Here is a 14,491-nt window from a genome sequence, read left to right as displayed (position 1 = left end):
ATGATCTGGAAAAGAGAAAATTGTTGCCTGCTTGCCCTTCAGAGAAAAAAATTATTAGAATTTCTCACTGATTTTTAGACAAAAATAATGATTGTCTAGTGAAAGTTTGGCAAGCATATCTTCTATTACTTTAAATAAGAATTAATAATAAAATATGATGTGAAAATGAAAAGTACAGAACAAAGCTCAAAATGTCCCACAAGAGGATGCTGTGATAGCAGACATAAGCTATAGAATTCCTATAAGAAAAAAAATGTAGAAAACAGAAATTTTGAAGAATACAAATAAATTGACCTAATGAACATCTGTAAAACACTACACAAAACAACTGTAAGATATATAGAGAAACACATATACTAAAGTCAAATGCACTATCTGAATATGATCAAAATCAATTAAATATAAGTACCAAGAAAGATATGTAGAAAATGTGTGAGTTCTAATACTATGTTGAATAGCAGTGGTGATAATGGACATCCCTGCCGTGTTCCTGACCTTAACGGAAAAGCTTTCAGTTTTTCTCCATTGAGAATGATATTTGCGGTGGGTTTTTCATAGATGGCTTTGATAATATTGAGGTATGTGCCCTCTATCCCTACACTTTGTAGAGTTTTGATCAGGAAGGGATGCTGTACTTTGTCAAATGCTTTTTCAGCATCTATTGAGAGTATCGTATGGTTCTTGTTCTTTCTTTTATTAATGTGTTCTATCACATTGATTGATTTGCGGATGTTGAACCAACCCTGCAGCCCTGGAATAAATAGCCTCAGCAATCAGACAACAAAAAGAAATTAAAGGCATCCAAATTGGTAAAGAAGAAGTCAAACTATCACTCTTCGCAGATGATATGATACTATATGTGGAAAACCCAAAAGACTCCACTCCAAAACTGCTAGAACTTGTACAGGAATTCAGTAAAGTGTCAGGATATAAAATCAATGCACAGAAATCAGTTGCATTTCTGTACACCAACAACAAGACTGAAGAAAGAGAAATTAAGGAGTCAATCCCATTCACAATTGTACCCAAAACTATAAGATACCTAGGAATAAACCTAACCAAAGAGACTAAGAATCTATACACAGAAAATTATAAAGTACTCATGAAAGAAATTGAGGAAGACACAAAAAAATGGAAAAATGTTCCATGCTCCTGGATTGGAAGAATAAATATTGTGAAAATGTCTATGCTACCTAAAGCAATCTACACATTTAATGCAATCCCTATCAAAATACCATCCATTTTTTTCAAAGAAATGGAACAAATAATCCTAAAATTTATATGGAACCAGAAAAGACCTCGAATAGCCAAAGGAATATTGAAGAACAAAGCCAAAGTTGGTGGCATCACAATTCCGGACTTCAAGCTCTATTACAAAGCTGTCATCATCAAGACAGCATGGTACTGGCACAAAAACAGACACATAGATCAGTGGAACAGAATAGAGAGCCCAGAAATCGACCCTCAACTCTATGGTCAACTAATCTTCGATAAAGCAGGAAAGAATGTCCAATGGAAAAAAGACAGCCTCTTCAATAAATGGTGCTGGGAAAATTGGACAGCCACATGCAGAAAAATGAAATTGGACCACTTCCTTACACCACACACGAAAATAGACTCCAAATGGATGAAGGACCTCAATGTGAGAAAGGAATCCATCAAAATCCTTGAGGAGAATGCAGGCAGCAACCTCTTCGACCTCAGTCGCAGCAACATCTTCCTAGGAACAACGGCAAAGGCAAGGGAAGCAAGGGCAAAAATGAACTATTGGGATTTCATCAAGATCAAAAGCTTTTGCACAGCAAAGGAAACAGTTAACAAAAGCAAAAGACAGCTGACAGAATGGGAGAAGATATTTGAAAACGACATATCAGATAAAGGGCTAGTATCCAAAATCTATAAGGAACTTAGCAAACTCAACACCCAAAGAACAAACAATCCAATCAAGAAATGGGCAGAGGACATGAACAGACATTTCTGCAAAGAAGACATCCAGATGGCCAACAGACACATGAAAAAGTGCTCCACGTCACTCGGCATCAGGGAAATACAAATCAAAACCACAATGAGATATCACCTCACACCAGTCAGAATGGCTAAAATTAACAAGTCAGGAAATGACAGATGCTGGAGAGGATGTGGAGAAAGGGGAACCCTCCTCCACTGTTGGTGGGAATGCAAGCTGGTCCAACCACTCTGGAAAACAGCATGGAGGTTCCTCAAAATGTTGAAAATAGAACTACCCTATGACCCAGCAATTGCACTACTGGGTATTTACCCTAAAGATACAAACATAGTGATCTGAAGGGGCACGTGTACCCGAATGTTTATAGCAGCAATGTCTACAATAGCCAGACTATGGAAAGAACCTAGATGTCCATCAACAGATGAATGGATCAAGAAGATGTGGTATATATACACAATGGAATACTATGCAGCCATCAAAAGAAATGAAATCTTGCCATTTGCGACGACGTGGATGGAACTAGAGCGTATCATGCTTAGTGAAATAAGTCAATCGGAGAAAGACAACTATCATATGATCTCCCTGATATGAGGACATGGAGAAGCAACATGGGGGGGTAGGGGGATAGGAGAAGAATAAATGAAACAAGATGGGATTGGGAGGGAGACAAACCATAAATGACTCTTAATCTCACAAAACAAACTGGGGGTTGCTGGGGGGAGGTGGGATTGGGAGAGGGGGAGCGGGCTATGGACATTGGGGAGGGGAGGCGAACCATAAGAGACTATGGACTCTGAAAAACAACCTGAGGGTTTTGAAGGGTCAGGGGTGGGAGGTTGGGGGAACAGGTGGTGGGTGATGGGGAGGGCACGTTTTGCATGGAGCACTGGGTGTTGTGCAAAAACAATGAATACTGAAAAAATAAATAAAAAGGGAAAAAAAAATTCCAAATGATGAAAGAAAAACATTTGTCACATAGGAACTCTATATACAGTCAACAGGTAAATTAAGAGTTTAATAATATATAAATGATTATCTATTTTAGAAAGATATGTTCCAGTATTACACAAAGCTATATAAAAATATTAAAAGTAATTTAAGCAAAGTAGTGGTAATTTGACTTATTTTATTGTCTTTATTTATATAGTGACTTCATTCTTCCTGTATTTCTTAATTTTACTCAAAAATCCCCATTTTTGCTTGAATAAAATAGAAAACAAGAAATAGAACATAATACATTAAAATAAACCTAAAATACAATATTGTATAATTTTTTATATATTTTAGATGTAATATGGGCATTTTATTTAAAAATCAGAAAGAAGATATCAAATTTGATATTTCTACTCCAAGCTAAATAGTTCCTTTCCACAATCAAAAAAATTCTACATAAGTAATTTCACAGTATGTCATTACATTAGAATCATCATGTTACCTGTAAGCTTAAATTATCTTTATAAGATTGTTCTTTCTGCCAAATATTGCTGTAATTTTCTGCTAACAGTGGTATAGCTGGATTCTCATTTTTCACTTGATAAATTATGTGCTGAAATTGTGCTGAAGATTCCAATGGCTCAATTCCATAACTGATGTTTTCAAACTGAAGGAATCCCCTGAATATTTAGAAAGCAATGATATAAAAACCCTGCAAGTGATCCCATCAAAGCTATAATCTGAAATGTGGAAAAAAAAACTTTAAAAATTTAAAGGATTAAATTTAAAAACTTTAGGTATTTAAATAATTTCAAAGAGCTAAAAGAAACCATATATAAGCAACTAAAGAGAAATATTTTAATGATGTCTCAATAAATAAAGAACATCAACAAAGGCATGGAAGTTATAAAGATGAAATCAATAGAAATTCCAGTTTGAAATATAGTAAGAAACACATCATGAACACACTTTATTTTCCCACTTTTTCTGGTATACCATTAGTAACTGAGATATCACTTCTACCTTACTTTTGCTCATATATTAAAGAAAAATTTATTGCAAATTAATTTATATTACTGTGTAGTAGTCATATTTATTCAAGATATATTAGTTAAGAATCAAGTATTTGTTGAAAATCAAGTACTTATTGAGAATTCCAATCATGATCATGGTCTCAGAGTTTAGAATAAAGGAAAGCAGGTATATAGAGTGTATATTTAAAGAGGTGGATATCTATGAAAACCACATTAAATGAATGCCAATTTTTCTGAGTTGATATGAGCAAATTCTAGAAGTCAGGCAACCAAAACCAAAAGGAAGTTAGGGAGAATTTTTTTTTCCTTTGCTCTGGACCAGTCTCCCTCTAATAAACTTAATATCTTTCTCTTGCCACCACCACTGATGAAAATAACTTATCTCTGGGCTTTTACCTCCCAGGGGCCTTCTTAATTAGTTGATTTATGTCTGATACTTAGTGCACCTAAACTCAAAGCATACGATATGTATGTATTGAAATGACTAATTCATATCATTTTCTATAACTATTTGAGATAATTGAAAGATAATGCAGCAATATTATTTAGTTCTAAAGTTTCCTTTACTGAAACGATCCCCTTCTGCACAGTATCTTGAAAAAAATAACTCCAGTCAGGATTCCCTGGAGAGATTTCATTTGAATGGACACTAGAGTTCAAGTGCTAATATTGATATAAAGCAACCTTTCAGATTTAGATTCTTCTTAAACATTCCCAGATTTATATCTGCTAGCCACTAAGTTTCATTTTAAAGTTTTCCATGTATAAGTATCATGCAAGATCCTATTACCTGAGTCCAGAACAAATGTTGAGTGTTGCAAGGGAATTTGGAATATCTGCAAAATATCCTTGGTAATGGCAATGCATCTAAAAAACAATATAGAAAATAAATAAATAAATTCTTTATGAATAAAAATGTATTTGCTAACATACAGAATATTAAAAATGTTAAAATAATTGAAAATAATGACTGTGGAAAGAACCAAGATGCCCTTCAATGGATGAATAGATAAGGAAGATGTGGTACATATACACAATGGAGTATTATGCCTCCATCAGAAAGGATGAATACCCAACTTTTGTAGCAACATGGACGGGACTGGAAGAGATTAGGCTGAGAGAAATAAGTCAAGCAGAGAGAGTCAAGTATCATATGGTCTCACTTATTTGTGGAGCATAACAAATAACATGGAGGACATGGGGAGATGGAGAGGAGAGGGAGTTGAGGGAAACTGGAAGGGGAGATGAACCATGAGAGACTATGGACTCTGAAAAACAACCAGAGGGTTTTGAAGGGGTGGGGGGGTGGGAGGTTGAGGAACCAGGTGGTGGGTAATAGGGAGGGCACATACTGCATGGAGCACTGGGTGTGATGCCAAAACAATGAACACTGTTATGCTGTAAATAAACAAATAAAAAAAGATAAAATTAAAAAAAAAAGAAAATAATGATTTTGTATCATATAGATTTGTTAATGCAGCTTTTCAAGGAAAAAGTGTATTTGATAATCCTCTTTATTTCACACCACCAAGGTGCCAATGAGTATTCTTTCAGGTCTGGATTTATCTCTATCATGTACTATTTTTATGTACAACAATCAACCACATAACAGGTCATAATTATGCAAAATAAAATATTTGTATTAAATTGTCATCATGGGACAGACATATCCCAATGGTAGTGATATGGCCACTTCAATAAAAAAAAATATGAAAACAGGTATCTATGACATATAGAGCTTACCTTAAAATATGAAGACTCTAAATGCAAAAATCCAGTTTCATTATATGTATAAACCAAAAAGTCCTGGGATAAAAATGAGCTAAGAAAAACAAAAATAAAAATGGTTGAGTCATGAATTTAATATTAATATAAACATCAAAATAAAAATAAATGCAAAATATCTACAGTTCATATAATAATTTGCTTTAATTAGAGCATACTGACTCCTCTGTATCAGATATTAACATATGAGTCTATGTATGTCTTTATCTAACAAACATTTACTAGGTGCCTACTGATATATCCTCTTCTAGGCATTGGGATACAGCAGTAAACAAAAGACAAAACCACTGGTCTTCATGATAGTGAGAGACAAATGCTGCTAGCATGTTAGATGTTAAATGTTATAAATAAGAACTGGGTGAGGGAATTTGGTTGCAAAGGTAGATAGGATGGCATGAAAAACCTCACTGAATAAACTTAACCTGAAAACAAACCACATGGATTTGTACAGATATGTTATTTGAGTCACAGGAGAAAATGAAAAGACCTTGAGGCCAAAATAGGCCTTCTGTATATAAAGAACAGCTGAGGGGTGATGTGACTGGAATAAAAAGTTGATTGAAGATGAGAGAGTAGTAAGAGATGGTGTCACAGAGATGAGAAGCCATTAGATTTTAAACAGATATATGATAGGGTCAGACCAATATTTTGTTATTTTTTTTAAGTTTTATTTATTTACATAATCTTTACATCCTACATGGGACTCAGACTCACAACCCTAATATCAAGAGTCACATATTCTTCTGACTGAACCAGCCAGGCATCCCTCAGACCAACATTTTTTTTTCCATTTTATTTATTTTTTCAGCGTAACAGTATTCATTGTTTTTGCACAACACCCAGTGCTCCATGCAAAACGTGCCCTCCCCATTACCCACCACCTGTTCCCCCAACCTCGCACCCCTGACCCTTCAAAACCCTCAGGTTGTTTTTCAGAGTCCATAGTCTCTTATGGTTCGCCTCCCCTTCCAAATTTTTTTTTTTAATAAACATATAATGTATTTTTATCCCCAGGGGTACAGGTCTGTGAATCGCCAGGTTTACACACTTCACAGCACTCATGATAGCACATACCCTCCCCAATGTCCATAGCCCCCTCCCCCTCTCCCAATCCCACCTCCCCCCAGCAACCCCCAGTTTGTTTTGTGAGATTAAGAGTCATTTGTGGGGGCGCCTGGGTGGCTCAGTGGGTTAAGCCGCTGCCTTCGGCTCAGGTCATGATCCCAGGTCCTGGGATCGAGTCCCGCATCGGGCTCTCTGCTTGGCAGGGAGCCTGCTTCCCTCTCTCTCTCTCTGCCTGCCTCTCTATCTACCTGTGATCTCTCTCTGTCAAATAAATAAAATCTTTAAAAAAAAAAAAAGAGTCATTTGTGGTATATATACACAATGGAATACTATGCAGCCATCAAAAGAAATGAAATCTTGCCATTTGCGACGACGTGGATGGAACTAGAGCGTATCATGCTTAGTGAAATAAGTCAATTGGAGAAAGACAACTATCATATGATCTCCCTGATATGAGGACATGGAGAAGCAACATGGGGGGTAGGGGGATAGGAGAAGAATAAATGAAACAAGATGGGATTGGGAGGGAGACAGACCAACATTTTAATACAATCAGACTGAATGCCATCTTGAGAATTATCTGTAGGGCAAATAAGCAGAGAGAGCAATTAGGCTATTATCCAGGCAAGATATGATAGTGACTTGAACTAAAACAGCAGCAGTGGTAGAGGTCCAGTTACAGGTATATTTTGAAGGTTGAATATGGAATTTAATAATCTATTGTGGGAAATAATCCATTGTAAAGGAAAACAAAAGAAAAAATTGACATCAAGGATGACTCCAAGGTTTTGTTTTAGTAACTAGAGTTGCCATTTACTGAGATGACTGTAGGAAGGCTAAATTTTGGGAAAATATCAGAAGTAAGGTATGGGGGCACCTGGGTGACTCAGTGGGTTAAAGCCTCTCCCTTTAGCTCAGGTCATGATCCCAGGGTCCTGGGATTGAACCCCACATCGGGCTCTCTGCTCAGCAGGGAGCCTGCTTCACCCTCTCTCTCTGCCTGCCTCTCTGTCTACTTGTGATCTCTGTCTGTCAAATAAATAAATAAAATCTTTTTAAAAAAGAAGTACATTATGGATGTGATAAGCATGAGAATTCTAGCAAACACCAGATTATCAAATAAGTAGTCAGATAAATAAATATGGTGTTCATTGGAGAGGAATAAAGTAGAGATATAACTTGGGAATAATCAGTACATGAATGTATTTAAAACTGCAGGAGGGGATGAAATAACCAAATGATTGAATGCAGTGAGGGAAAACAAGATTCAAGAAAAGTATCATGGAGTATTCTAAGATTGGAGAGATGGGGAAGAATCTAAAAAACAAACAGGATGAAACAAAGAAAACTGAGAGAGTAAACACAATGGTAAGAATTAAACCAGAAGTCTGCAGTGTTCTGAAGCCAAATAAAGAAAGTATTTTTGGAGGAGATATTGATCAGCTAATAAAAATACTGCCATTTGGTCAAGGAAAATGAAGACTAAAAAATAACTGGCATTCAGAAACATGAAGAAGTTTCTTATAAGAAAACAAGACTTTCTTCTCAGAAAACATTTTAATCGAGTTTTACAGACATTAAAGACCAACATATGTTCAATGGTCATGAATTAGGTGAGAATAGTCATAAGTTGGGAGTTTTCTTCAGCGTAGTTCAACTACGGAGATGTAAGGCAGACAAATTGCAGTCGTTATAAATATATATTTCCAAAGATGCAGGTGAAGAAGAGGTTGTTTGGCTCAACTTGCATGAAATGTTGAGAAACTGCAAATTAGGAGACAGAAAGTACATTAATTGCATGAGTGTTGCCTGGAGTTGTGGGTGGGAACAGGGATTAAATGTGAAATGGCATGAGGATCTTACATAGGATATGAAATGTTCTACAACTGATTTATGGTAGCTGGTTTCAAGACTGTATATAGTTATTAAAAATTATTAAATTATACACTTGAGTGAGTTTTACGACATATGAATGTACCCAATAAAGTTGCCAAAATAAACACAAATATAATTAACACATTCATAAAAAGTCATTAGTTGAATTTCCCACCAATAACCACTTGATGCATAACTATGTGTGATTTTACATCAGACACACTTTTTTAAACTTTTTTTTAATTTTTAATTTTTATTTTTATTTATTTTTAATTTCCTTTCATTATTCCAGAATTCATATGCACCACACCCAGTGCTCCATGCAATATGTGCCCTCCATAATACCCACCACCAGGCTCACCCCACCCTCAGTCCCTCCCTCCAAAAGCCTCAGTTTGTTTCTCAGAGTCCACAGTCTCTCATGGTTCATCTCCCCCTTCAATTTCCACCAATTCCCTTCTACTCTCCATCTCCCCATGTGCTCCGAGTTATTCCTTATGCTCCACAAATAAGTGAAACCATATGATAATTGACTCTGCTCGACTTACTTCACTCAGTATAATCTCTTCCAGTCCCATCCATGTTGATACAAAAGTTGGATATTCAACCTTTTTGACGGAGACATAATACTCCATAGTAAATATGGACCACATCTTCCTTATCCACTCATTCCTTGAAGGGCATCTTGGTTCTTTCCACAGTTTGGGGACTGTGGCCATTGCTGCTATGAACACTGGGGTACAGATGGTCCTTCTTTTCACTACATCTGTATCTTTGGGGTAAATACCCAGTAGTGCAATTGCAGGGTCATAGGGAAGCTCTATTTTTAATTTCTTAAGGAATCTCCACACTGTCTTACAATGTGGCTGCACCAACTTGAATTTGCCCCAACAATAAGAGGGTTCTCCTTTCTCCACATTCTTTCCAACATGTTGTTTGCTGTCTTGTTAATTTTGGCTATTCTAACTGATGTAAGGTGGTATCTCAATGTGGTTTTCATTTGAATCTCCCTGATTGGTACTGATGATGAACATATTTTCATGTGTCTGTTAGCCATTTGTATGTCTTCATTGGAGAAGTGTCTGTTCATGTCTTCTGCCCGTATTTTGATGTGATTATCTGTTTTTTGTGTGTTGAATTTGAAAAGTTCTTTATAGATCTTGGATATCAGCCTTTTGTCTGTAGTGTCACTTGTGAATATCTTCTCCCATTCCGTGGGTCGCCTCTTTGTTATGTTGATTGTTTCCTTTGCTGTGCAGAAGCTTTTGATCTTGATGAAGTCCCAAAAGTTCATTTTCCCTTTTGTTTCCTTTGCCTTTGGAGACATGTCTTGAAAGAAATTGCTGTGGCTAATGTAAAAGAAGTTACTGCCTATGTTCTCCTCTAGGATTCTAATGGATTCCTGCCTCACACTGAGGTCTTTTATCCATTTCCAGCTTATCTTTGTGTATGGTGTAAGAGAATGGTCAAGTTTCATTCTTCTACACATAGCTGTCCAATTTTCCCAGCACCATTTATTGAACAGACTGTCTTTTTTCCATTGTATATTTTTTCTTGCTTTGTTGAAGATTATTTGACCATAGAGTTGAGGGTCCATATCTGGGCTCTCCACTCTGTTCCACTGGTCTATGTGTCTGTTTTCATGCCTGTACCATGTTGTCTTGGTGATCACAGCTTTGTAGTAAAGCTTGAAATCAGGCAACGTGATGTCCCCAGTTTGGTTTTTCTTTTTCAACATTTCCTTAGCAATTTAGTGTCTCTTCTGACTCCATACAAACTTTAGGATTATTTGCTCCAGCTCTTTGAAAAATGTCCGTGGAATTTTGATTGGAATGGCATTGAAATATAGATTGCTCTAGGCAATATAGGTATTTTAACAATGTTTATGAGCATGAATGGTCTTCCATTTTTTTGTGTCTTCTTCAGTTTCTTTCATGAGTGTTCTGTAGTTCCTCAAGTACAGATCCTTTACCTGTTTGGTTAGGTTTATTCCCAGGTGTCTTATGTTTCTTGGTGCTATAGTAAATAGAATTGATTCCCTCATTTCCCTTTCTCTATTTTCAATGTTCATGTATAAGAAAGCACCTGATTTCTGTACATTGATTTTATACCATGCCACATTACTGAATTACTGAATGAGTTCTAGTAGTTTGGGGGGGAGTCTTTTGGGCTTTCCATATAAAGTGTCATGTCATCTGTGAAGAGAGAGAGTTTGACTTCTTCTTTGCCAATCTGAATACCTCTTATTTCTCTTTGTTGTCTAATTGCTGTTGCTAGGATTTCTAATACTATGTTGAACAAGAGTGGTGAGGGTGGGCACCCTTGTCATGTTACTGATCTCAGAGGGAAGGCTGTCAGCTTTTTCCCATTGAGGATGATATTCGCTGTGGGTTTTTCATAGATAGATTTTATGAAGTTGAGGGATGTTCCCTCTATACCTATGCTTTGAAGTGTTTTAATCAGGAACGATGCTGGATTTTGTCAAATGCTTTTTCTGCATCAGTTGAGAGGTTCTGGTTCTTCTCTCTTCTCTTATTGATTTATTCTATCACATTGATTAGCGAATGTTGAACCACCCTTGCATCCCATGGATAAATCCCACCTGGTCATGGTATATAATCATTTTAATGTACAGTGTGATCCTATTAGCTAGGATCTTGTTAAGAATTTTGGCATCCATATTCATCAGGGATATTGGTCTGAAATCCTCCTTTTTGGTGGGGTCTTTGCCTGGTTTATAGATCAGGGTAATGCTGCCTTCATAGAAAGAGTCTGGAAATTTTCCTTCTGTTTCAATGTTTTGAAACAGCTTCCGGAAAATAGGTGTTATTTCTTCTTTGAAAGTTTTGTAGATTTCCCCAGGGAATCCATCAGGTCCTGGGCTCTTGTTTTTTAGGGAGGTTTTTCATCACTGCTTCAATCTCGTTACTAGATATTGGTCTATTCAGGTTGTCAGTTTCTTCCTGATTCAGTTTTGGAGTTAACAGTTTTCCAGGAATACATCCATTTATCTAGGTTGCTTAACTTATTGGCATATAACTGTTGATAATAATTTCTGATGATTGTTTCTATTTCCTTGGTGTTGTGATCTCTCCTTTTTCATTCATAATTTTATTAATTTGGGTCCTCTCTCTTTTCTTTTGGATAAGTTTGGCCAGTGGTTTATCAATCTTATTGATTCTTTCAAAAAAACAGCTTGTTTCATTGCTGTGTCAATAGAATTAGAATTAGAATTGCTATTCTATTGTATCCCTAGTTTCTATCTCATTCATTTCTGTTGTAATCTTGATTATTCCCTTCTTGTGTGTGGGGTTGGCTTAATTTGTTGTTGATTCTCCAGTTCTTTGAGGTGTAAAGAGAGCTGTTGTATTCAGGATTTTTCTATTTTATTTGAGGGAGGCTTGAATGGCTATATATTTCCCCCTTAGGACTGCCTTTGCTGTATCCCATAGGTTTGGGGCTGATATGTTTTCATTCTCATTGGTTTCCATGAATTTTTTAAGTTCCTCTTTGATTTCCTGATTGATCCAAACATTCTTGAGTAGGATGGTCTTTAGCTTCCAAGTGTTTGTATTCCTTCCAAACTTTTTCTTGTGTTTGAGTTCTAGTTTCAAAGCATTGTGTCTGAGAATATGCAGGGAATAATCTCATTTTTTGGTATCAGTTGAGCCCTGATTTGTGACCCAGTATGTGGTCTATTTTGGAGAAGGTTCCATGTGCACTCGAGAATAATGAGTATTCTGTTGTTTTAGAGTGGAATGTTCTGTATATATCAATGAGGCCCATCTGGTCCAATGTGTCATTCAATGTTCTCATTTCTTTATTGATTTTCTGCTTGGATAATCTCTCTATTATTGAGAGTGGTGTGTTAATTTCCTCTACTTATTAATGTATTCATATCAATATGACTCTTTATCTTGATTAACAGTTGTCTTATGTAGTTGGCTGCTCCCATATTGGGGACATAAATATTTACAATTGTTAGATCTCCTTGGTGGATAGACCATTTAAGAATGATGTAGTATCCTTCTGTATCTCTGACTTCAGCCTTTAGTTTAAAATCTAATTTATCTGATATGAGAATAGCTACCCCAGCCTTCTTTTGAGGCCCATTGGCATGAAAGATGGTTCTCCATCCCTTCACTTTCAGTCTGGATGTATCCTTAGGTTTAAAATCGGTCTCTTGTAGACAACATACGGATGGGTCCTATCATTTTGTCCATTCTGCAACCCTGTGCCATTTTATGGGTGAATTTAGGCCATTCATGTTTAGATTGATTATTGAGAGATATGTTTTTATTGCCATCATGTTACCTGTGAAGTCTTTGTTTCTATAGATGGTCTCCATAAATATTCTTGGTTTTTTTTCTCTTTTATAGAACCCCCCTTAATATTTCTTGTAGTGCCGGCTTGGTGTCACATACTCTTTTAAACCTTGCCAGTCTTGAAAGTTTTTTTTATCTCTCTATCCATTCTGAATGTCAGTCTTGCTGGATAAAGTATTCTCGGCTGCATGTTCTTTTCATTTAGTGCCCTGAACATGTTTTGCCAGCCCTTTCTGGCTTGCCAGGTTTCTGTGGACAGGTCTGACATTATTCTGATGGACCTTCCTCTGTATGTAAGGAATCTCTTCCCCCTACCTGCTTTCAAGAGCTCCTGTCTAACATTATGATTCATCATTTTCACAATCAAGTGTCTTGAGATCTTTCTAGATTCTATGATCTTGGGCGGAGACCTTTCTGCCTCTAGGACACAAACACTGTTTCCATTCACCAGATTGGGAAAATTTTCATGGAGAATTTGTTCAACTATATCCTCTAGTCTTCTTTCTTTCTCCTCACTCTCAGGGATTCCAATAATTCTGACCTTGGAACTTTTCATAGCATCATTTGTTTCCTTACTGTTTCATGGCTTCTAAGTTGTTTGATTTCACCCTCCTCCTGATCCTTTTTCTCTATCAGTTTGTCCTGTAGATCACTAATTCTATCTTCTGCCTCAGTTACCCTAGCTGTTAGAGAATTTAGATTGGATCTCATTGAGAGCATTGTTAACATCTTCCCTGGTGGCTTTCACTTCTGTCCTAATCAATTCCATTATGTCATTAAAGGCTTTCTCCAACCTAGCCATTGCCTAGATAATTGTTAGCCTGAATTCCCTTTCCAACATACAGTTTATGTCCATATCCAATAGTTCTGATGGAGAGGGTAAATTCTCTGAATTTTTCCTCTGTTAGGAATTCTTCCTCCTAGTCATTTTGGTGAGAGATGGCTGAGGGCATGTGTAGCTAAATGTATCAACCATGGTGCAGGCAAGGTGCACCCTGGAACATTTCTGAGCAATCGGGATTCCCCACCAAAAAGAAAGCAAAAAGAAAAAGAGAGAGAGAGAAAGAGAGAGAAGAAGAAGAAAGAAAAAGAAAGAAAAAATAAAAGACCCAGCCCGAATGGGCCCTAAAGATAAGATTTATAAAGTATACAAACAAAAACTCCAAAAAAATAAAAAAAAGACTGACAAAAGTAAATAACAAGGAAAAAAAAAAGAACCCAGCCAAAACGAACCACAAGTATAAGATTTATATAGTACCAGAACAAAAACAAATACACAGAAACACTGACAGAATAAAAAGATGGGAGGGTGGTTATAAATTCTCAGTGTGGCCCAGGAAGGTTATTTTGATTTTTCCTGGGTGTATCTTGATATCTTTGTTAAAGGACTCAACTTTCTTGAGATAAAGGGGGATTAAAACTGGCTTGTATATAGGGATAGTATTGACTGTGGAAAGAGGATTACCTTGAAGCTTATCTCTATAAGAATATTAAAAAAAAATAGAAAA

At 36.4% G+C, this 14,491-nt stretch overlaps 1 protein-coding gene across 1 annotated transcript in view; it reads right to left on the bottom strand.

Moving 5' to 3' along the window:
* Positions 1-14,491, bottom strand: part of ADAM18 (ADAM metallopeptidase domain 18) — a 175,872-nt gene that overhangs the window by 150,512 nt on the left and 10,869 nt on the right. Inside the window, exons 4-6 of the mRNA XM_045997442.1 lie at positions 5,677-5,755; positions 4,724-4,800; positions 3,402-3,579 (exon numbers count right to left, since the gene is read on the bottom strand). Coding sequence (XP_045853398.1) covers positions 3,402-3,579; positions 4,724-4,800; positions 5,677-5,755 — 334 coding nt within the window. The remainder of the gene's footprint in view (positions 1-3,401; positions 3,580-4,723; positions 4,801-5,676; positions 5,756-14,491) is intronic.

This window comes from Meles meles, chromosome 2 (assembly GCF_922984935.1).
Source record: "Meles meles chromosome 2, mMelMel3.1 paternal haplotype, whole genome shotgun sequence".
NCBI classification, from domain to species: Eukaryota; Metazoa; Chordata; class Mammalia; order Carnivora; family Mustelidae; genus Meles; species Meles meles.
Note: the sequence above shows the minus strand (reverse complement) of the source record. Positions and strands in the feature narration are given on the sequence as shown.